This window comes from Hippichthys cyanospilos, chromosome 17 (assembly GCF_059441005.1).
Source record: "Hippichthys cyanospilos isolate Australia breed blue-spotted pipefish chromosome 17, RoL_Hcya_1.0, whole genome shotgun sequence".
NCBI lineage: Eukaryota > Metazoa > Chordata > Actinopteri > Syngnathiformes > Syngnathidae > Hippichthys > Hippichthys cyanospilos.
This window is the reverse complement of record NC_142385.1, coordinates 6611906-6637016: the sequence shown is the minus strand read 5'-3', so window position 1 is coordinate 6637016 and position 25111 is coordinate 6611906. Positions and strand designations below refer to the sequence as shown.

The 25111-nt window shown below is 38.0% G+C and overlaps 1 protein-coding gene across 1 annotated transcript in view; it reads left to right on the top strand.

Moving 5' to 3' along the window:
• Window positions 1-25111, top strand: part of snx29 (sorting nexin 29) — a 133354-nt gene that overhangs the window by 19829 nt on the left and 88414 nt on the right. Inside the window, exon 14 of the mRNA XM_088439153.1 lies at window positions 18998-19083. Within this exon, the coding sequence (XP_088295279.1) occupies window positions 18998-19083 (86 nt within the window). The remainder of the gene's footprint in view (window positions 1-18997; window positions 19084-25111) is intronic.

The following is a 25111-nucleotide window of genomic DNA, read 5'->3' as shown; positions in this document are numbered from 1 at the left end:
TTTTGCCTCGGCAGCAACCACTATCAGCGCCAACACACCATCAGTTGGTAATCAATTGACAGCTCCACCTCTCTCCTCACCCCGGTGTCCAAAACAAATGACAGGCGGGACCTGTCAGCCCACCCAAAGGCCTCTCATCCACTTGGGTGAACCTCAATGTACAGGGTCGGAGCTGGTGGACAATAAGTTACTCGTCGCCTCTTACCGTGGACAATTCCAGAGTGGAAGAGTGTCCAATCCCTCTCGAGAGGACTGGTAACAGAACCCAAGATGTATATGGAGGTGAATCAGACTACATCCAGATGGACCTTCTCTGCCTCACGCACCAGTTTAGGCTTAAACCTGGCCAGAGATGTTACATTCCATGTCCGTAGAGCGAGCTAGCTTCCATAACCGGTGAGCAGACCGCCCAGCTCACACAGCATCCCTGTGGCCCCTCCCACAGGTGCTGAGCCCATGGGATTTAACACATTTTAATCAATAGAAATTGAGTTACAAATAAGGCTGTCACTATTGAATTTTTTTAGAAATTATTCTTTTGATTATTGTATCAATTAATGAGTAACACAAATCACGTATGTTTCTAACAAAACCATTTTCCCCAGATTTGAGTTTATTTAACAATTGTTGTTGTTTTTGGTATTCTTTAGCATACAAGCATTATCACACAATAAATTTAGGTACTACTCCTCACCAACATTTTCTAAACCAAATTACTTATTAATTAATAATTAATTAAAAATTAATTATTGTTTTCCAAATTAAAAGCAGTTTTTTTTACAAATATCTCATATTGAATAAGCACAAAATATAATCAGCCTATCTTTTATGAAAGACTCTGAATCATTAGCGTTGAGAGGTTGAAATCGGAGGATTTGGACAAATTTATGTTCAATAACGACTAGATGACAGGAGCATGAAATTAGTCAATTCATTTGATAATTAAATGTTGAGTAATCGAATAATTTTGACAGCTCTACACCATACATTTTTTTGGATTGATTCCAATTAAAACATTTTAGTGGTTAATTTTATGCATTCAATTCAAGCATTTGATGTTTTTTCAAACTTGTTTTTGATATTGATGTCTTTATTCCAATGAAATCCTGTTTAAATCTATTATGAAGTACCACAGTATTAACTTTTAATCAAGTTTTCTGATCGTGTTAAATTTCTCACCTCATCATGAAGTAGTTGAACTGTTGAGGTAAAACAAGCTTTAATGTCATTACTTCCACTAACATCTACCCACGTAAACCACCTTGAGGCCTTTCCTTTGCAATTCAAACACTATGCCTATGATATAAAGTGAGTGAATCACACACTCCATGTTACATCAGCTAAAGAAGCCAAAGATCATAGCTACCGAGCTACATATGCTTTTCCGATTCCGCTCTTTAAAGATTCACACCTCATTACACAGTATAGGATTTTTTTTTTTTTTTTTTTTTTTAAGCAGGCTTCAATGTTTACGTTTGAGGTTAAAGCTTTGGAAGAATTATTGAATATACTTCTTGGCTGTCAGCAGCAAAGGGCACAAGTAATTCAGACCCAACTTGTATGCTGCCAAAAAATGTACATTTAGAAATAGACATGTATAAATGAGAAAAACATTGATTTAGGAATCCAGTGATAGTTTCACCCGAGTGAGCATTAAATGAGCACAACTCATTTAATCCCAGGCCTATTCCAGTTGTTTTTTGATATGTAAATGTTAGTGTCAGTTGCATAGTTCACATATTTATTGCACCTTTTGACTTGTATCGCCATGGACAAAAAATCAATTACTTTATATACAAAAACGTCATTGGACAAAAAAAAAAAAATGCTTTCATATGGACGTTATGTTTGATGCAAAAGGGGCAAGTCTTATTGTGTGATGAGGTCTTCCAATCCAGTGTTTTCTAAGTTGGAAGTGTGTGAGCACATTGCGGGGGATTTTTAAAAACTGAGTAAACCTCAGACTGATGATAATGAAATAAAACTCCATACAATTTCTCTGAACATTGTTCTGTTTCAGTGTTTAAAGGGGATTTAAACACAGTGGCACCTCTACTTATGAACACGTCTTGTTACGAAAAATTTAGGTTACAAAACGCCTCTTAAAAATCTTCTCTTTTGTAGTAGAATTTTCTTAGGATTTAGGTGTGATGAGTAAAATTCATCTGGAAAACAAACTGGTCCTTTTCCCCTTTTTAAATACATGTTCCAAATGTCACTCATTTTGCAATAGTCTATGGGTGAAATTTTGGCTCTAAAGTGACCAAAACAAAGAGATGCTTATAAGTTTTCAAAATGAAGACGTAAATGATGCACGGTATGGAAATATTTATTCTGGGTGCAGCCCGGTATCAGTTGATCCACGGACCGGTACCGGGCCGCGGACTTGGGGTGGGGGACCCCTGTATCATTCATTGACAGCATCATTGACTAGTGGTTGCCTAGCGTCCTTAATCAATTGACTGATTTGGCAGCTCTGTGATGAGATCGTACTAAAAACAAACGCGAGGACTCAAACTAGCAACTCAACAACCACAGCTACAAAAACCAAATCCAAAATAAAAGTGTTAAACGACTTTTGCATTTTTCATCCACATATTAGTTTGTGTGTTTATTTAGAAGTTGACCACCACAACACACCTTTGGTGGGTAGACTTGATATTATTCTATCTTCTTTGGTCAGTCTTTTCTCGATGTATCACATAAATTAATCCATGTATGTTGTCACATCCATGCACGCACTTATCAAAACATTTTCACGAGCCCAAAGTAAAAGGTTGGACCCTTTTGTAGGCGAACCAATCGCAATGTTGAGCCAGGGTAAACTGGAACTGTTATGGTAGTCCTCATGGCGTATTTCTGTAAAATTCCAATGGCTTTTGGGTTTAATTGATCTATTTAGGTTCATTAAACTCATAAGAATTGTTTAGCTTTTTTATTACTTTGAATATGTAGGGTTTCTGTACTCATTACATTCCTACAATATAAAATATTGGTTTATAAAATATAGGGTTTCATGCTCTGCTCATGCTGGCATGTGAAAAGAAGTCAAGAGTTAAAGTGGAACAGTGTTGATCCTCTTGAGCTGAGGGGTTGGGGGTCCTTGAACACGTTTCCTCAACATAAGCCAGGAGGCAAACAAGCATGTCTGCAACAACATGACATTTGCCCACAGTGGGACTAAAAGCGTGACCCTCAGGCTCCAAAGCCCAAGTCATTACAGATGCTCGTGGTGTGTAGTTTTTCAAGAAACTAGCAGTGTGTGCTGCTGTAATAAGCCTCTGGAACTATAAGTCTTTGATTACACTACCGTGTTTTGCCATCCTCATATGTTCATTAGCTGCAATATTGACACACGTAATCACAATTAATTTCCATAGGCTAAGTGCAACTATCAATCAGGTTTTCCTGTCTAATATCACACATACACGATTAAAAGTCTTATATAACCCGCCCACTTACGATTAATTGCATCCGGTCTACAAATCGTCATGTTTTTCCCTGAGTTGGCCTCGAGCTGTCTTAAAGACAAAATCTCAGCATGTCTGTTTTCACACATTGGACTCCTATAAGTCAACGAGAGAATTGATTGCTATTACAGTGACCATTTAAGTGAAACAGGGCCGCAAATGTTCCGCTTTCATTTTGATGCTTTGCTCTCTGCTGTGCTTGTATGTGCCGCTTTTACACGTTTCAATACTCTTTTGTTCAGTACATCTGCTCCCCGCTGTTGTCTTTGATCAAAAGGTGGTCCAAACCTCGTTGTTTTGTCTTCTATCAAGAGGTCATTGATTTGTTGCCACATGGGGTAGCTCGCTTGTCAAACTTGCCTGTTGGATAAGCTGCTCAGGCTTTATATAGAAAGCCTTTGAGATGTGAAAGTAGATCCTGCTGGAGGGATTTAATTGTACTCCACAAGAGGGCTGGCAAAGTGACGTTTCTGTCAGTGATGGTACTACGATACGATAAGTGAAAAAATAAATATAATGGAAAAATATTATAAAATTACACAACTAATAAATCACTAGTGCAGAGGTCATCAAGTCTGGTGCTATCCAGCATGTTTTTGGTGTAACCATCCTCTGACCCACTTGATTCGAATGATCAGGATCATTATCAAGCTTTTGCAGATCTTCCTGATTTGGTGAATCATGTGTGTAGACATTATTATTATTATTTTTTTTAATCCAAAAAGGCTTTGCGTTGACTATTGGATAACTAAAACATTATTCACAGAGGTTTAATTATTGAAAAAAGTTTGAAAACCACTGCCCTAGGTTCATTGTAATCGCCGGATAGGATTTAAAAAAAAACAACAACTTTTTTTAATCATACTTTTTGACAACCTATTCCTCATTGCTAAGATTTCATAGAAGTCGTGTACCTTCCACCTGTGGCGGTTAACAGCTAAATTATTTTTCTGCAAGAAGGTTGTCAGCATGTTGCACAAACCTAACCCTGAGGTTGTGATTGGTTCTCTGTGCTCTTGCCAAGCAGCCTAATTTAATTTAATATGGAAAAGTCAAGCCTTAATTCTGTGCATTCCAGTACCACTTTCCAGGTTTGAGCCAGCAGCAGACCCTACCTCAGCAGTTTTGAGAAGCCAGTGCATCAGCTTTTTAATATGCGATGATTTTCGCATTTGCACGGTCCTTCTTAATGGAGCGGAAATAGCAGGCGAGGTAGAGATGGCCTCTGGCCCATTTTGCTCTCGCTGCAGGTGACTGACATGCAATGTGCATCTCAGACTTACACAGACTCACAAATCCTATTTTTTCGTCAGTGGCTAACTCTCAAGTGCCACTTTTGCTCCTCATCCAAATCTGTCTCGATCAATAGCGGCTATAAATACCACCAAAGGAGCAGCTAGCCACTGAATAGGGGCTGGAAGCTGTCAGTATCATTCAGGGAAGGAGGATACTGGCAGTGCTTGCTGCTGCGTCTATACCATAATCTTTTGTGAGCCTCATTCATAAATGGTTTAAGAGGGGAAATGTTGCTGAATATAATGCTGGAAAGTAACACTTTTTTTTGTTTGTTGTTTTTTTTGTTTTAGTGTACTGCATTGCTAACCGACAATCTGTACTGTTCAAGACTGAACGTTTCACTCAGGCCAGCCCAGTAAAAATACGTCTATAGTAGTCAATGGCAGTGAATGAGTTAGACATGTAACAGACTGACTGTACCAAGTATCAATTTGTTTTTATGAAGAGCAAGGAACATGGAGACTATAGTTGGAATTGTATAACTGTTTCAATTGCACTATTTCACAACAATGCCTTATTTTCGCGGTTAATGGGGACCGTAAACCACCTGCAAAAAGACTAGCTAAAAGAAGCACCAAAGTGAAAAAGTGGAAGGCATAAAATGGGAGGGGATTTTGCAAATCCTGATAAGTGAAAAAGTGGAAGGCATGAAAATAGGAGGGGATTTTGCAAATCCTGATAACATGAATATTAGCTAGCAGTTTAGCTGCTCTTAAGTAGTTGATCAGCCATCAGACCAAAGCAACAATCATTCTTGTCATCTTATTGTGATCATGCACACTAGCCATTAGCAATCATGTTAACACCGTATGCAGGACCGTAACTTAAAACTAAACCTCTAAGGTGTATTCATTGTTGTTGAGGGGTCCATTTTTAGTAAGTCACTTTGTGTCTTATTTATTATTGTTCGACATTTTTCATTCTGTTGAATAGTAAGGTTTAAAATGAATGAAAATAACACTTTTAAATGCTAAAATTGAAAATTAAATGTAATTGTATTTGTTTTAGGTACCAATGCTTTAAAACTGTCAATTTACAAGCAAAAAGATCCGGGATCACTTCCCTGAAGCACCCCCACTTTTCGCTCAACCCATGACAAGGTCTGGCAGACATTTTGCACAATTCTAAGTAAAAAATATGAGCCATTCATCCTTTAATTTTCTATATTGCTTGACCTCATAAGGACCGCATGCATGCTGACCATGGACTGTCACAAATAAATCGCAGGGCACAGAATCAGCACTTACTGATGAGCAGTCATCCACATACACATTCTCATCTGGGGAAAAAAAAATGTGGCTGATTCAAAGAACCTAAAATATCTATATTCTACCTTGAGCATGACCTTACCATGGTGGAGGTGATTGTGTGTACCAGAGATGCTTAGTGCTATTTGACTCAAGAAGGATCCATCTATGTATTCTTGAGCTTCTCCTTACGACATCCATAGAAGAGTAGTTTGTCCCCGAGACCTAATATTCAGTTCTATGTGACATCAACATTGAAAGGCTAAATAGCATTTAACAAACTTTATGACATGGCTATGTCACTTTGAAAAAAAAATATAGACAAGCACAGGACGAAGTTCCTTGGTGTATCGCTTAAACAAACGTCTACGTCTTTTGGCCAAACCGATGACAGCGATGGCACATACCTCCTGTCTCACATTGTTTGTCTCATATTTTACTTTAGTCTAATGATCTTAAACGACAATGTGGGGACACTGCAAAAAAATACGATTTTGAGGAGAGGGAAGATGTTTTTCATGTAGCTGTATGTAACATGTTTTAGAGGCATAGTTTGCCACTAAAAATATTCATTTTAAATCTTACGTCCTCAGGGCATTAACACTTGGAGGTATCACTGTACAGTATAAGGATGACAGAAGGCAAGCAAGTTGCCATAGATAGATTTCAGCAGACTTACTATAGATTGGGCTTCTGTTTGCTTCGCAAGTTACTCACACTCAAGAGATTAGATACATAGGTGAGCTATTACTCATGCACCAAAATATAACATAAAAATGTAAGATCCTCGCTCATACACTGAAGCATACAAACCCACGCTTTTGAAGCACAACAAATCACCGACCTTGTTTATACGAACACACCACATCTGCTCAGTCAGTGAAGAAATGCATCTTGTTATTGCCTGGACTTCTCACTGTCAGCGTTGTGACAGAAAATGAGTGAGCTTGATGACTTTTTCCATAGCTGTTATCAGCTTTGATGACTAAGAAGTAAAACACGTTTACTTTTTGTCATCCCCAACATTGTGAAAATATTGAGCTGGTGTTAAAACAACATCAAGGGCAGTGAGTCATTTTTGACAAATCTTGCTGGGGTGTGAGACGTTGCAACTGTGTAATTGTTTTAGAAATGATCTACAACATTTTGCGTTCATGTGTAACTTTACATGAGTGACAGTTTTGAGAACGCAGTTAGACTTGTTGCTTCCATGTTGTCTATACTGTCCCAAACGAATCTTCATAATATCAATTATTATTTTGATTATTCCATTATATAATGGAGTAATCTTATTATATTTTCACAATGTTATATACAATACACTTGATAGTATCTTAAAGTTATTTGATGAAGATGGTTCAATAATATTCCATGAGTAATGCTAAGAGAGGACCTGCTTGTTAGCTACAAGGTGGTTTACTGAATCGTTGTAAGGAGTTATTTGTTGCTATCCCAATAAGCAAAAATTCAAATACACCAAAATATACGAAAATCTCCTATTTGGCAGTAATTTCATCAAACAATATTTGAGTGATATTACAGTTTCATAAACACAGTTCAGTAAACACCATGAATCAAAATACATGGGATTTGTCTCAGTCTTGGGCTTTCAGCAAGTCATCGCTTCTCCTTTCAAGTAGGGTGGGGGAAATTGACCCAGGCAGGATAGACACATTTACCTGGAAGTAACTATGGGACAAGATCTGTTATTTATTTTTTCGAGCTAAGCAGCTTAGCTTTAGCTGAAGTTAAATGAGACTCGCGGAAAATCTGCTCCGTGTCAAGCCACTGTCATTTTGTCAAGAGGCCAAAGGTTCTGAGGAAGTCAGACAGCGCTTCAAAATAAAATGCAGATCAAGTTATGTATGAAACGAGCAGTCTTGGAATACTTTTATTTTAAGAGTCCTCCCAGAAGCAAGGTTGCAACAACGATCTGCTACTTGATCATCTTTATCTCGAACAACAGTCGATGTAAACAACGTTGTGTTCTTTTTTTTCCTCAAATGACTTCTTTTTTTTTCAGCTAAAGTGTTTTTTTCCCATTTAGCGAGATGTCATTCGATCGACTAAGGTAGCTAGGCCGACCCCCTGTTGACTGCGATCGTCACAATGGACACACCTGTCCTACAATGATCTCGCAAGATTAAAATACCACAAGATATCTTGTCCCTGCACAGCACGAGATCAGGTTTTTGTTTTCGACTTGTTGGGCTACAGGTTCAGTGGAATACACAGCAGAATGCTCTGCATGACTACATAAGACAATGCAACACTTCAAAATCACCTTTACCATACCAAATAATACATGGACACGAACACCTTGGAATGCTTTTATTTTGAAGTTCTTCCCAAAAAGGTTTGTCGCAACGACGGTGACTTTTTCCACTGCACATCTGCTCCTCCCTAACAGCAAACAACACAAAGTGGTTCTGAAATCACGTTCAATTTGGGCACCATAAAATGACATTTAGACATTTTGTTGTATGGCGCCTGTTTGGCAGGGTTTTGCGCAGCTTCTAGCATAAATTAGCCACTAGCTAGCAGCGCTGGACTGCATGAACATACCAGCCTGAATCAAATATGTCTTCTGTGGGTCTAATGCTACTTTGTCTCAATGAAAAAAAAATATGGGCAGAGTGCGGGATTAAAATCTAACAGATTAATTAAAAAAAAAAGATTGTCTAAAAACAGTCAACATTGGTCATTCATCAGTGGAAATGTATCATTTAATCTTCTGTGTTCATAGTTGTTTTTCAGGAAACAATAAAAAGTTGTATATGTATATATTTTTTAATTCATAGTCAATAGAAACAGCCCTTCAGGAGAAATACAGGTTTCCCTTGTTGAATTCACATCAACTGTGGTGATATTATGGTTTTCTAGTTAAAAAAATGAATAGTAACATAATGGGATATCAGACAAAAACAGTTAGGAAACAGCCCAAAAAAAAAGCCTACTGCTGCTAACAGGAGCTATGTGCATTTTGTTAAACTGGATTTACTGCTGCTGAAAAATGAGCCTGTAACTGCAGTGGCTCTCCGATTTGTCCACAAAGTGTTAATTTTCTTGCAGTCTACTTAATAAAAACTGATTTTGTATTATTAGAGTTATTATTATTATTTTTAATTTTGCACAAATTCTGTTTCGTTAGATGTCTTGTTTTAGTCCTACACTAATTTGTAGGTCTCTAAATGATTAATTAACTTTTGATGATGATAAATTTAATGATCAATTAGTAGTTGATGAATCATTGCATTTCTAATTTCGTACCAAATATGTCACTCGAAATTTAGCCGTCAAATTAGTGTTTTTGCATTTCATCACAGCATATTCACGCAGTTAAAAAGATTAAAAAAATAAATAAAAAAATTAATGTGTTACTGTAATAAATCGTGCCCCAAATATTGCTCCAAAATCTGTTCTGGAGATTCAACTCTCAAACCCTTGTGCCATGCACACGCGCGCGCACACAAAACCCCTTTTTACACCATCAGTTGGCAGAAAGAAAAGCAGTCTTCAGGCAGCAGGAAGATGGGAAGGTGGCCAGTTGAGTGGGTTTGGGAAGTGGTATTTCGTCACTGGGAGAAGGGGGTGGTTGAACAGGCGGACATGTGCATGCACACTCACACACGCAGACTGAAAAGCAATGGGAGCAGGTGTCTTTTTCCAAACTGAAATTGTACAGTGACGTTCTCGTTTTTTTTTTTTTTTTTTTGTAGTTTTACGCGGAACTGTTTAGTTTTTCCTATTTCCATTTTTGTAGCCTAATGCCATGGAATCCAGAGATATTCAGTATATAATGTTTCTACCATAGACTAGTACATCCTTCTGTGAAATGAGCAGCAAATTGCACACAGGAGCTTTATTCAGTGACATGCATCTCAGAAGGTATCTTTGTTCCTCGCCTTTATTACTTCCAAATGAAAGCAGAGCATATCCAAAAAACAGCCAATTTGCTGTGTTCTTTTTGTGCATTAAGATGATTCAGAAGCATAGAAATATTAAAAGAAGTGTTATGCGAGAAGCAAAAGAAAAAACATCACTCGAGGGGTTTGACTCAACTTTGGTAATTACTGTAGGTAGTTTAAATTCTAGATTTTTTTTTTCCAGAACTTTTTGATTAGGTTTTTTTTTTTTTTTTTTAGTTCCTCCCAAAACTTTACTTTGCAATTTCTTGTCACTCACATACACACTGTCATTGTTTCTCCCTGATGTATCCTAAAAAGGGTCCTACTTTGATAGTATATCTTTCAAATGCAAACTCTCCTCTCTCTCTGTCACTATCTCTTTTTTCTTTATCTCTATTACTTAACTTACAGTTGTACTTTCAGGACTGAGACTTAATATATTTCTGGGTCGAACTGTTTTCCCAGATGAGAAAGCAGTATGTGGCTCATCCCGTATCAGCAAGCCAAAGAATGCAGTTTCCAAGTCTTAAATTTTTGTGACAGGCTCATTTAAAACCTTTGAGTCCCTAAGAGAGATACTTCGAGGTTCATTTGAATGTCTGGCAATCCGGTACTGAAGAATCAACAAAATGTTCTCACATTCAGTTAATTTTACACTGACAGCGCAGTTGAACTGGATTTTTGATTTATATAACTGTCAACGGGAGTGAATGATTTAAAATATTAAGTGCCCTCCCAGTAAAACTGTATCTTTGTCTATAGCTGCCAATGAGAGTGAATGACATAATCTTGGAAAATTGAGGTCTAGTTTTATTCAAAATGTTGTCTTTTCGGGGTTCTCAATAGGGAGAGCACGTGCAGTAAATGTAAACAAATGTAATGGAGACATATTGATGTTGTAACTTTGCTTGCCTGTTTTGAAAGGTTGCAATTGACCGGGAAATCCCGAGAACTAAATAAATAATATGTCAGTCTTTTTCTTTAAACTCGGCATCAGTCGTCAAATCCTTGGAGGGAAATGACATCCATCAAGAGAAGTAGCATGTACCCTTTTGGGTAATATGACGTGTTCCCATCACTCAAAGTCTTGTTTATGCTTGATGAATTTATCTTTACCTGTCTTTCTATGTGAATTAAAAAAAACTGAATTAAATTCGTATATATCTTAACTCGTTAGGAGAAAATCATCTCCCAAACCGTAGCTGAGGTTATATGAATGAGTACTCTTCAGGTCACCTCACAGATTTGGGCTTTTGCTCACTTTTCTCTGTTCTGGGTGATTGCTTTTCTGATTTGGGTGCTTGCTGCGGGACTATTTCATGCTGAAAGGTATTAACTCTCATCAGCCTCCCATCTGAAGGCAGTTGGCCAAATGTGACTGCTATTTGGAATGATGTATAAAATAAGTTAAAAAAATAAAAGTGCCTTACCCACCCTGACGCACTATAGTCATAATTTAACTGAATCAATCTGTGTCAATCGTAGCATTTTTGTAAGAAACATTGCTTAAGAAACCTCTAAAAAGTAGAGATAATCAATTAACATCCAATTTTAATGCCAGTTAATAACTTTGTATCTATACTGTGAAGGCTTGCTCACGTGTAGCGAATGTATCGACAGAAACTTAAGCAAAGCGTTTACAGATGGCAGAAGTCATACATAGCAATATTGTTTTAGCAGAATAATTAGAAATTGTGTTTACAAATGTAACATACTGTGCATGCATTTTTAGGGGTTATTTTTAAATTTGAAAAAAAGCACACATGGAAAACAGTTGACCAAGTAAGTCTTAAGGAAAGAAAAATATGTCGACAAAAAGCTTAGAAGTTCCACCAAAACAATGTTTGCGTCACTGTTTTCTATATGGACCATTCTTGAAGAAAAACATAATGGGGAAAAGGCTCCCTCTAAAAACTGAGGATGTTGGAAGTTTAGGGATTATTCCCAATTAAAAAGAATGAAAATAAAGTCATGAATTATTTCAAAGTGGAACTTGAACAGTGCTGCACTTAAAGAACACCCATATGCAACAAAACGCCTTGGTGAACGACTTCATTTCTTGTGTTGGTGCACCACCTAGTGGCCGTATGGCTGATGTTATTTGTACTTAAAAAGTTGTACTGGATGAATTGTTTGCAGACATTTTTCAATTACTCGATGATTCGATGGAATAATCAATAAGATTATCAGTGTAAAAATTCGCAGTGACAGCACTATTTCCATTACACTTCCAAAATACTTACATTTCGACACGTCTTAAAAACCATCTCATGAGAGTATAAGAACATTTTTGCAGTATTTGTGATTTTTCAAAATCTTTTATTTCAATGTTTTCATTGCCAGGTTACTTTTGAGCAATTTGGAATGTGCGCAGATCTTAGGGTAATGGAAATGGAGGTACATTTGAATGCATTTGTAGACCAGGAGCAGATTTTTTTTTTTTCCAAATACATGCCTTTCCATCAATGAGGTAAAAGTTAGGTTTGTCAATACAGTATACTGTTCCTTTGGCAAACTCCAGCTTGGCTTTCCTTCTTGCCCATGAATAGTTGTCATCTTCTGGTGTAGCTTGTGTACTTTTGTCCGAATTGTCTGTCCTCAGTAGTTTGTGATACATTCACCAATGTCTTCTGAAAGGTTATCATTGATAATTATTAAAAAAAAAAAAAAAAAAATCTGAATACAATTGGTAAGACTAGTGCCTAATGGAACATATTGTGAAGAAAATGTTTAACTTGATTTCCCCTTAAAATAACTAACAAACAAAAAAAAACTCTAGCCTGCCTTTACAAAATCAGTAAAGTTATACAGTAGTGGAAATATTTTTTATGAGGTTCTGGTCCAGTTAAGTGACACTGTACTCATGTAGCCTGAGAGTGAGTGTCGGCAAGCACACCGCTTGAGGCCAGGACTTAACGATCGATGAAATGGCACCTTTCCACTAATTAACGTCACATATTCTCTCATAACACATTCTGGTATAACAGTCTTACAGCATAGTACAGCGTATCCAAACATAGATTCTGTCGTTATGACATAAAGTTCCAACTGCTCTTCCTCAGCAGCGTTACACCCCGAAACTAAACACACAGAAACACTTATAAAGTATACTTTATATCTACTCACTCACATTTTCAAAGAAAGAAAAACATTTTAAAGTTACAACACAATCATAGCCTATTAATTTTGAATCATTAAAAAAAAGAAGCTAGGATCAAAACAGTTTGAATAAAATACTCAGTAGTTTGCCATTAAGCCTATACTATTGCAAAAATAAATTACTGTATTTTCCGCACTATAAGGCGCACCGGATTATAAGACGCACCTTCAATTAATGACATATTTGAAAACTTTTTCAATCACAATATAGTAATACTCAAAGTAATAACAATAATAACTCAAATAATAACTCTAAACGCTCAATAGCATAATAACTCAATGTCAATATGGCCAACCTTGTTCAACTGTAAACACACCAAAGAAACAGGTAAAGCTTACTTTATCAGTTCATTCCCCATCTACGAATCCTAATCTCAATATTGATCCATATATAAGGCGCACCCGATTATAAGGCGCACCATCAGCTTTTTTTTTTTTTTTTTTAAATAAGGCTTTTAGGTGCGCCTTATAGTGAGGAAAGTACGGTAATTCAAAACACATTTTTGGTGGGGATTTTTTTCTGCCTTGTTTGCTTGCACTGTTCACCAAATGTTACCAGTTTCAAAAAAATGATCATCATTAGGCCTAATTCTTTAATTTTAAAGATAAGTACGGATAACCACTTTTCTATTAGTAGCTTACTTTTGCAATTTATGTGCATACTTCAGCTAACATTGTGTCTTGAATCACACAACAAGCCATCGTTACATCAGCAGAAAACATTTTATTCTTTCAAGGATCAATAATTCAACAAAACGAGTTCATTATCGGGCTACAGAAAGCAGCAAAAAATACAACCATCGCGGGACAGCGGCGGTTTGGTATTCTTTCTTTAGATAATCATTTATTCACGGAAAGAGGACATTTGCTGTAAATAAAAGATTATCGCATCAAACAGGACAAAAAATACTGACAAGGAATAAACTGTGCACACTACAGCTCTGTATTTCAAATTGTGGGGTGCCATTAAATTTTTGGCGCATGCTGTCATGTTGTAAAAGTAAATGTCATGTTTTAATAGGAAATTCCCAAAGGCAAGTCTCACTGCTGCCGCCTTGATATCTCTTCCTACAGTAGTTATCATGCTCAACTCCTCAGGAAGCAATCATTGCTGATATTTTCAGTAGACAACAGATGAAAAAAAATTGTGTTTGCACATTAGTCAAAGGTTATGCTGAAATCTTGAAACAACCGATTGGATGAAAATCCTTTTTTTTCTATCCATAAATATGAAGCTTCCTACATTTCGAGCTTAGGTTTGAATTAGATACAGACCCATATGTTTTTTCAAGGATCATACCGATTATTAGTAGTCAAGCAGGCCGATAACCGATATTTGGAGCCGATATTCATATTCAGTTAAAAAAAAAAAAAAAAAAGTCCAACTCTTTGTTGAAATTTCATTTTATGTTATTATAAATATGTTTTAAAAATTTTTACACAATATACATTTTTGAACGTGTTGTAAAATTTTCACAAATTTCAGGACGCTCCCAGTCCATCAAAAAGATACATAAATACTTAAAGAAATAGCTCCAAAAAATATGAAATATAAAGCTCTTCAAAATTTTGTAAGAATGGAAATGTTCAAATTTCGCTTGTAGTACCATTGTTTTATTTTCCACCAAAATCAATAATTGCAGAGTGTTCTAAAAAAAATTATAGTATAATGTAGTGCACTGGTGTCAAATACAAGGCCCTGGGGCCAAATCCGGCCCGCCACGTCATTTTATGTGGCCCGCAAAAACAAATCATGTAAATTTACATGACCCCTGCTAACCTGAGTTCCAAAACTTCTCATGTAAAATAAATAACAAAGTTGAGATTTTGCTATGTAATTTGGTTTGTTTTGTTACAATAACCTCTACAATAAACCAACAAACTCTTATGCTTTACTTATGATTTCAAAACCACTAAGCCATCAATTTGATGTGTAATGTAATAATACTATGAGACTATTTAAAAATGACTTGGTTTTCTCATCATATCAGGCCAATGAGCGAAATTGTAGCTATAAATCGTCCTGCGACAAAAATGAGTTTGGCGCCCCTGAATATAGTTCACTGAAATTTAAAATAGTTATCATAAGTCAACACACGTTTAATTTGATTTATTTTCGGCCATCAGAATTAAAAAAAAAAAAAAAACCTCAAAATAACGAATATTGGTGCCATTAATTGGTCTATCCTTAATTTAAATATTCTAACTACTCTTTAAACATAAGTGTTCCAAGAATAAATGTTTAAAGAAATCGAGAACTTTAAGCTCAGGAGTTATGTAATATTTTTTCTTGCCTGTGATTAGTTTATTAATAAATTAAAGCTCTAAAGGATTTTGCAGCGTTAGCCCTAGCAAGACCTCTTTGTTCAGACACAGTTATCTGCCTGCTGGTGTTAACATCAGACTTGAGACTCATTCACAGTAAAATGAGACACATTCCAATATCTGTTTAAGTGGCCGACTCTGGTTCCCCCTGAACACACACATTGAGCGGAGCGGTGTGTATTCAATATAATTTAATCAGGCTGGAACAACGCCTGGCCCGTGGGCGGGTCTGATAACGGCGGCGCGGACGACTCCGCATTGAGCTTGTCGCACGGATGCTGGAGGTCTCCGTGCAGGCGGCGCCTTTGTTGGCGGGAAATGAGGTCTGATAAGCGGGGCACCAAAAATCACCCGTGGAGAATTAGGGGAAGGGGGGGGGGGGGGGGGGGCAGTGGAGCAAGACAAAGCCTGTTAAATTTAACTGGCAAGGGCATAAAGCCTCAGTCCAACTCTGATCGATTTCAACCCCAAGTCAATGGTGTTCCGCCTGTTACGACTTGTAAAGACTCGCGCGCTTTCTTTCTGAGTTTGTGTCTGCGTCTTCGGCTCAAAACAACTACCGCCCCCGCCACTCTTGGAAATTTGTACAGTGGGCCCCCGGGTTACGAACTTAATCCGTTCAGCGGCTACGCTCGTATCTCGAATTGCTCGTATAGCGGGCAATCCAAACCCATGTTAATTCGTGAGTGCGTGCAACGCGCGCAGAAGCCTCAGGTAAAATCATCACGCTGTATACATAAATTAATATTAAGTGACATAATTACTGTACAGTTGCATTAAATAACAAATACAAAGGATAAATGACTTTTACCTTTGGAAAGACGTGACTTGTGCTGAGATAAGCAGAGATGAGCAGAGATGAATGCTCTAAGTCAATACGGTAAATCAGATATGCTATTGGTCTTACAGTGTCAAAGTAACTTTTTCAGTCAGGGTTTTCTCTACTTCCTTCCATCCCAACCAGCTGTGCCATCAAGCTAGATAAAGGCGTTCGGCCAATAGCATATCGGCACTTCTGTGATTGACGTGTGACACCGGCCAATAGCATCTCCGTGAGTGAGACCGGGTGACCTTAATCGACCAATAGCATATTGGCGTCTCCTTGACTGACTGATAATTATTTGCACTTTTTTTTTAAACGGTTGGAATGTATTGACATCTTATTGATTAAAACACATTTAAATCTGTGACGATTTTTTGTCCTGCAATCGGCACACTTAATTTCATGTCAACTTTTTTTCCCGACGTGAATTGAGCACGGTGGAAGCGGAGAGGTGGTTGTGTGTGTTGCATTTACTAGGCAGCACACTTATGGCTTGTTCGAGCGTCAGTTCACCTTTGGTTACAACTCACAAAATTGCAACAATGACGCTGTCCCAATGCATATTGGGAGATCGCCGACTAACCTGACATGCAATCTTGTCAAGCAACCATTATATGGTGCTGTAACATCACCCATAATAGGGTGCAGAGATTAACCTTTTGAGTTAATACGGCAACACATATAGGCTATTGGTCTTACAGTGTTACAGTAACTCTTTCAGTCATGGTGCAAATCACGGAGATACTAAAACATCATCCTCTTATTTCTTCCTTTACCGCTGCTAGTAATTTTAGAAGCTATGTCTAACAGATAAAGTTTGCAAAGTCTTCAAAACATTCCGTTTTTCACTCATTTTGTCTACTTCCTTCCATCCTGTCCCATCAAGCTAGATAAAGGCGTTCGGCCAATAGCATATCGGCATTTCTGTGATTGACGTGCGACGCCGGCCAATAGCATCTCCGTGAGTGAGACCGGGTGACCTTAATCGACCAATAGCATATTGGCGTCTCCTTGACTGACTGAATTATTCGCACTTTTTTTTAAACGGTTGGAATGTATTGACAATTAATTAAAAAAAAAACACACATTTAAACCAATGACAATTCTTTGTCCTGCAATCGGCACATTTAATTTCATGTCAGCTGTTTTTCCCTTTAGCTGTACAAACACTACACTTAAATGGTAATATATTTAGACACCGTGAGTGAGACAGTCAGTGTGAGATTGTAAGACCAATAGCGTTCACGTTACCGCCATAAGTATCTATTAATGATTGTAGATGACGCAACTGCTGAATATATTGACGCAGTTAGGCGAGAACATTTCTACATACTCAATGGCTGGTTTGTCGGAATGCTCGCAAGTTTGCTCGTAAGCGGAGGACAAAATTCTCCCTGATCCACGCTCGTAAGGCGGAATGTTCGCAAATCAGGATGCTCGTAAGCAGGGGGCTGACTGTACTTTCAAATGCTCACTTGACAAAGAACTCTACTAAATACATATATTGACATTGACCAATTAGAAGTATTTATTTAGAATGCTTGGTCTCTTCTTTTAAAGGCACACACATTCAAAGTCACAGATATTTTAGTATCGAATGTGAGTAGGCGACCCCAAGTGCACAAAATCACTCACCTGCAACTCACGCATATTTTGTGTTGGTATCGCAATCTTTACTAACATGACAATTCTGCTTGCCTTTTAAATTTGACATTATGTTTTGAGATTTTGATGCAAATGGTAGATCTTTGCCTTGGGCAGGCAGCCAGAGACGAATAACAAAAGTTCAATTTTACAGATGTTTCTGTTCTTTAAAAAAAACAAAAAAAAACATGACAGCATCGATATATGACTTATTTAATAAAGTGAGCTTTTAATGAAGAGGGTGTAGACTTGATTACATGCACATTAACCTTTGTTAAGCCCATTTTACATTTGAAAAATATCACATGTAACCAGCATACAAAAAAAATGATAGTATCAGTTATTGTGAAAAGTTATTATCTGTAAAAATGTATTTTTGTGACAGGCTGCACATCACTGATTCTGTGCCTTTAAAAAAAAAAAAAAGCTAATATTGGAATTTGGCTAGTTTAACGACCTCCTATCACAAGCAATTTATGGTAATTTATGGTAGTTTTTGTTTGTTTTTCGTGGCATTTTGCAATCTTAACTTGCAATGTGAAATTTGACATTTTTGTCATTCTGTGTCTATATACAGTAATTCTGTTGTATATATTTTGGAAGCTTCTGGAGAATAGATTTTTTTTTTTGTACGTTCCATTAAGCAATTTTAGAATTGGTTAAACTTTATGGTAAAACAAAGGGCATACTAACACTTGTCAGTCATTGCAGAACATTTTGGCTGATGCATACCCAAATTCACGAAACTCCCAACGTAATAATGCCCAATTTTGCTGTCCGTCGCCACCTATTTGTTAGACGTGTATTTTGAATGTCTCATTTCATATTATTTCTCTTCCCTACTTTGAAATTCAATTGATTCCTTTTTTGGGGTGTGCATCTCAGGTGGTTTATTGGTATTTTCACCAGCTAACACATCATTTCACACAGTGTGCTTGATGTTACAAATATAGTCTAAAACCAATCTAATCTAGTCTCTAATGGATTTCCAGTAAGAATATTAGGCAGGGAAAGCGTATAAATCACCTCCATACCACCCAACACCGCTCCCACAATCTCTTTATTATTAGCCGTTATTGGTTATGTGATATCTCCGTGTGTGTATGTGTGTCTCTATTTGTGCAGGGAGAATGAGGTCCTGAAGGTCCAGTTGAAGAAGTATGTGGGGGCGGTGCAGATGCTGAAGAGAGAGGGGAACCAGGGCAATGACGGTAAAACACACACAGAGGTGCAGGCACACTTAAAGAGGTTGCTCGTTCGTATTTTGCTCTCAAACGGAGAGGTGCCATGACTCCATTGCAGAGGCAATATTGGTTCTGATGCATTTCTCTAGGGCTCAATCGTCTAACTTCGCTTTTAATAGTGTGAGGCTTTGGCAAACACTATGGTGAGACTATTTATTTATGTATTTATGTATTCTGATTTGGGAGGGTGGCACTAACTTTGACTGTGTTTGCCACTGCCGTAGGGCGCAGATGTGTTGGGGACGGAAGCGCTCTGTGTAAATACGAGCGAGATAAGCCTCCGCTGTTTGAGAGGCAAATAAAATGAACTTGGCAGATTACGGAGGGACATAATAATGGCTAATTGCATTTTGGGGGGTAAAAAGGAGAACTGTTATCTGTCAGCCTCTGAGGGCTTCATTTGTTTGGCTCACCGAAACTGATAGATAAACAGAAATGTAAAACTCTGTGATGACAATTAAAACAATATCAGCAAAAGAGATTATTTGTAGCTAAGTGTTAGTTGTTATTACTTTTGCAACTGTTGATTCTGAAACAACGCCGGCAGAATTGCTTTCAATTCAATTTTGTAGTGTTTTTGTTTTATTTGATAGTGACTTCATTATGCAAAAGTCTTGCAGGTGCTTAGTGTAAATAAGGATCTCAGAGCAATATTTGCTTACAATCTAAATGTGTTTTATCTGGAGTTAATTTATTGACTTCAACTCAGAAAAGATTGCAGAGAATGTCACCTTTGATTACACACGATGGATGCTTGAAGGAAGATCAATGTTGTTCAGCAAAGTCTTTATTTAATGATGTAAACCACCTAGTTGTTCACATGTTTTTTTTTTGGAGAGACTTGTAACTAATTCTGAACATATATATATATATATATATATATATATATATATATATATATATATATATATATATATATATATATATATATATATATCAAGACGAGATCAAGTCTTTAGCATATCGGCATCTTCGTGACACCGACCAATAGCAGACCAGCATCTTAGTGACGGCATGACACCGACCGATAACAGACTAGCATTTTATTGATTCCTTGATGCCGACCGATAGAAGACCAGCATCTTATTTATTCCGTGATGCCGACTAATAGCAGACCTGTATTTTAGTATCATATGACGTGACACACGTAGTGAGGTATGAGCGCACCGTGCCTCGCATACGCATGCACACTGACAGCCAAGTTTGAATTTTCTAATTGCAAGGCGGGAAAAATGCTGTTACAAGGGGACGAAAAATCGTAGTATTCCACTTCGTTATGTGAAAAGAAAGTAAGCTAGGGACGCCGTAACCAGGGGGTCCACTGTATATACCGTATTTCTCAGTGTACAGGTCGAGGTTATATTTTCCCCTTATTTTAAGCCCCCACATTGCGGGGGGGGTTCGACTTAATATCACGTTTTAGATATTTAACAGTATTTACCGTACCGTATACTAGTGGCTATAGAGTCCCAGGCAATTCCACGTCTGCCTAGCGGTTAGTCTGCCCCTGCTTGTAATAACCGACTACCCACAATTCTGTTCTCGTGTTGTTCTCTCGCCTTCATGTCAATAAGTCAAACAAGAGTGTTGAGGTTCAGTGACAAACTCCACTTGTTAAGCAGTCAGAAGCCTGTGCAGTATCTGCAGTTACTGGCGTCATGTTTAAAACATGACAGCACCTTCACGTTTCATCTTTGCTCCCTGGCAATTACGGTCTCAAACAAGGACTCCTCGCTCGCCCGCACCTGTGGGGAAGATCACAGAGGGCCAGGTGATGATTGGAGGCGGAGAGGCTGATCAATCCCCTCACACATGATAACTCGCGTGTTATCACCCAGTAAAGGTTGCCATTTGTGATCTCTCTTTGTGGCATCGGTTGTATTCTCCTCTTGTTTTGACTCCGTCCCTTTTCCCTCCGTCTTCCTCCTCGACAGGCGTAGCAATTTCCTCTCCACAGCAGCGTCTAAATGATTTCATCCTCCCTTGCCTCTGTCTTCTCTCGCTAATGATGTGCCTCATTCTTTCCTACTTTTGATGTTGACTACCACTGTTCGGTTGGTTCTAAGAGGAGGAAGAATACGGTGGGGGGAGCAGAAATTGAACGAAGGGTGTGAATAGGAGGATGAATTGATAGACAAATGGCTGTTTTTTTATGTGCTGTCAGCAAGCTTCACTGTGATCAGAGCCTCTCTCTAATGATAGCGCTGTGGACGTGTTCTCTCAAATGCTTGCTAGGCGCCGTCAGCACCACTGACATCCCGCTAAAGAGGTTTCTCCTTTACCTCTACTGTGATGGGCTGATAATTAATTGTTTTCTGCAGGATGTTGTTGCAGGATTTCCCTTTTTGTCTTTCCCTTATGTAAAAGGGAACAATGTCTTTGAGCTACGGCGTATGTTTATATTAATATAGTGGACAAGATTCGAGTGGAGCTTATGCATGAATGCACTTGGCATTACTTTCTGTACCTTGCATGCCACATTAGCTTAAATATATGTACCGTAATGTAAAAAGACGTAAGCGTATATTTGTATTTATGTATCCCTATGTGTCCTCATTAGTCAAATCCCTGTGGACAGGACAGTTGAACGGAGATGGTTGAAGTTACAGTTGGTTTACTGTAAGGCTGCATGATCATAATGCAAGCACAAAAGCACTCATACCTTTTATATTTTTAAATGACCATGTATATCCCTGAATTTGTTCTGTCAATGTTTGTCAGTCAATCAGACTCATTAGTGTGGATTTCAAATGAGAAGTGAGTCTGACTTTGGAGTTTGTGTTTACTTTTTCAAAGAAGAAATCGAAAATAGAATAGAAGCATATAAAACTGGGATGTTCAAATCTGGATCATTTGATAAGAAATCGGGTTTGATCCCATAAATGTGAGATGATTGGAAGAGGAAAGTTTCATTCTATTTTATTGTAATCTCGTTTTTCATTTTTGCGGGCCAGAAAAGTCCAGATATTACCAAAAGAAAATACAGCCCCCTGAAAACCATACTTGGATTTAACAGATTCTGGCGGGGGCTGCTGATTGATGGGGATTATCATGATGGGGAGTTGTTGCCGCCGTTTAGGCCAGAATGCCTTTATATAGTGGCATAACTCCACGACGGACATTATATCCACGCCAATATTCGTTCATGGTGAAGTCTTCATTGCGTCCGATTACGGAGATGAGGCTTTCCATCATCGAGCGAGTGTAGAGTGCCTTAAAGGCACAAATGACGCCTTGATCCATCGGGTGAATGAGCGCTGTGGTGTCGTTCAGAAATTCAACGCTTACCCCGTTGTATTTCAGGTCCATTGCATTCCTCCAGCAGAGTCCATTAAGAGGATTGTTTTATGATGAGATGTCACAACGCACATTGAAAGAAATCAAAACAGTCATGCGGACCGATATTTTGCTGATGGACCGCCGAATGATAAAAACATTTGATAAGCTAAGACCAACTGAGTAGTAGATCTCATTCCTCATTTTAATTCGTTGTTGTGATTGTCACCCCCTGTGCCACCTCTTATTGTTGATAATAGTTTATTCTTCCAAATTTCAGAGATGTTTAAACTGCCATATACTTGGACGGTGGAAGTGTAATCACAGTCTAAATAGGCAGCACGCAAACACACATGCACCACCTATAACCGGCTGAGTAGAAGAGCGTTAGCATGCACCAGCTACTATTAATAGAGAAAGGGTCTTTAACGTATTGCACTGAGCAACAAATTTGCTGATTGCAGTTTAGTCACAAGACACATCTTGATCATACATGCTGTTTGATGTGTATGCTCTCCACACAAGGCATTATGGTGCGTGATCACATTATTTTGATTAATCCTCGTCTACTTAATTTGGATTGATTGAAGTGAATACTGTAAAGTTTAGCTTTTGCTCTTTGTTTAAAGCCAAGCAATGATGTCGGGAAGGGGGGGCGATCCTAACAGGATTTAGCGACGTAGCGATGATTACAATTTTCAGCTTGAGAAAATGGCGAACAGACAGTGGGGCAGCGATGACTTGACAACTTACTAAGCACCACCTCTGTAAGAAAGATCAAAGATGGTTTGACGTGAAATGGACGAACTGTTGTCTGAAGTCAATTGATGCAACGATACAAGGTCAAGAATAGAATTAAGGGCATTGATCGGTAAAGAAAACCTTTTTTTTCCGGGAGAATCCGAAGCGCCTTGCTGTCTTCCAGGTAATATTGCTTTTGTCATCCCAGGGAAGCTCTAATGGTCTCCTGGATGACCGTTTTGAATGATTTACCCAAGAGATCGATTCTCCACCGAGATGGTTCGTGCATCAAGGAGAAGTGGGTGTTTGTCAAGTAAGGTGGCTGATTGCTGCATGCAGCCTGCCTTAAATTGGCCTGCAGTAGTGTAGATAAAAAAAAAAAAAAAAGATTGGACTGCCAACTTCAGGCCAGGGTTCGAGAGTTATTAACTTGTTGGGTGCTAACGTGGGTCTCAGGAGAAGCTACAGGAGATCAATGAGAGGTCAAGGGCCACTAATTCCCTTGTTTCCATTTTCAGGTTACGATCCATTTGATTTCTAGTTGATCTTATTTCTATCATGCAGCCCATTATTCTGTTAATGGTATGTTCTGGGGGAAAATGGAGAAGTCAACTAAGGCTATAACCTTTTTAAGCAATGTTTTTTTTAAACTTTTATTTAGACCAGTGCAAGTTCTGATCAAACTCTTTTGTTTCAGTGTCAATTCTAAAGGAGACTATTAGCTTGTGGCCAATACTAGCTAGCAGGGCATTTTTATGGAATATTGGGACTTAATAGAACAAGCCACAAAATATACAAATCAAATCAATGATGTTGGTACAGATGTGATGGCAATAAAAGCACGCTGGTCACAACCACTGCTGCAAAGACTCACTTTAATGTCAAACCGTGCTACGGTCATTGAGTTAACGTCCATATGTTATTTTATGTGTTTATTTTGAGTTTAGCCTATGCAGCACACCATGAGACGTGATGTTGTTGTGTCTTCCTTGGCAGTGCATGTCTGGCGTGGTTACATGGAAGCTAAGAGGAAGTGCAACTGTTTTTATATATATATATATATATATATATATATATATATATATATATATATATATATATATATATATATATATATATATATATATATATATATATAAAATATATATCTATATATATCAAAATAAAATGCCTAAAATTGTAATATATATATATATATATTACAATTTTAGGCATTTTATTTTGATTCTGAAACCATTTTTTTTTTTTACTTAACTTTTTGTCCCAACTCCCTTCTGTTGTTCCCATCAGGATGAAATCCGTACTAAGGCCATCAAAGCGTACGTGTTTAATTTGACCGTAAATAAACGAGCGGCAGGCAGGAGCTTATTCATCTCCAATAAGGAAATGCATTACATGGCTGTTAAAAACCAAACAAGGTTACCTCTCTGGCCCTTGGTCCCTTTTGCTCCTGCCGTCAGCCAATGGCCTAATGAGTAAATGAGAGGCATTTATCACTGCTGCCTGTCCTAATCGGCTCGTGTAACTTATTCATTACACGCATAGCTCTGCATTTATTGTCCCTCTCCGTGCTTAGCTTTGCCCTTGGAGGTCCTGGGTGAGGTCAGGCCTACTGTTTTAACCTGCCACTTGTGTATTTGTTTGCGTATAAGTTTTGTTGTGGTTTTCACAGAGGAGGGCCCTCTGTGAATTTAAATTGATCAGCGAAGGTGTGTTAGCATGTTAATTAAAACTTAATTCCTGTAAATTGCTTTTTCGAGGCTGTCTAGTGGGAAGTGTTTCTACATTACTTTTAAACAGGGGTGGTGGCACACCTTCAGAGGGCTCTGTGGTAGAAAAGCAGGTCACAGTGGCGAGTTGAGAGTCGTTATCGAGCAATGTGTGTAGGCATGCATCTTTTCAGGGCAAAAGTGCATGTCTACGGCTCACAAACGCAAGGTGAGTTGATTGCGATATTGCAGACAAGTCTCTTGTTTGG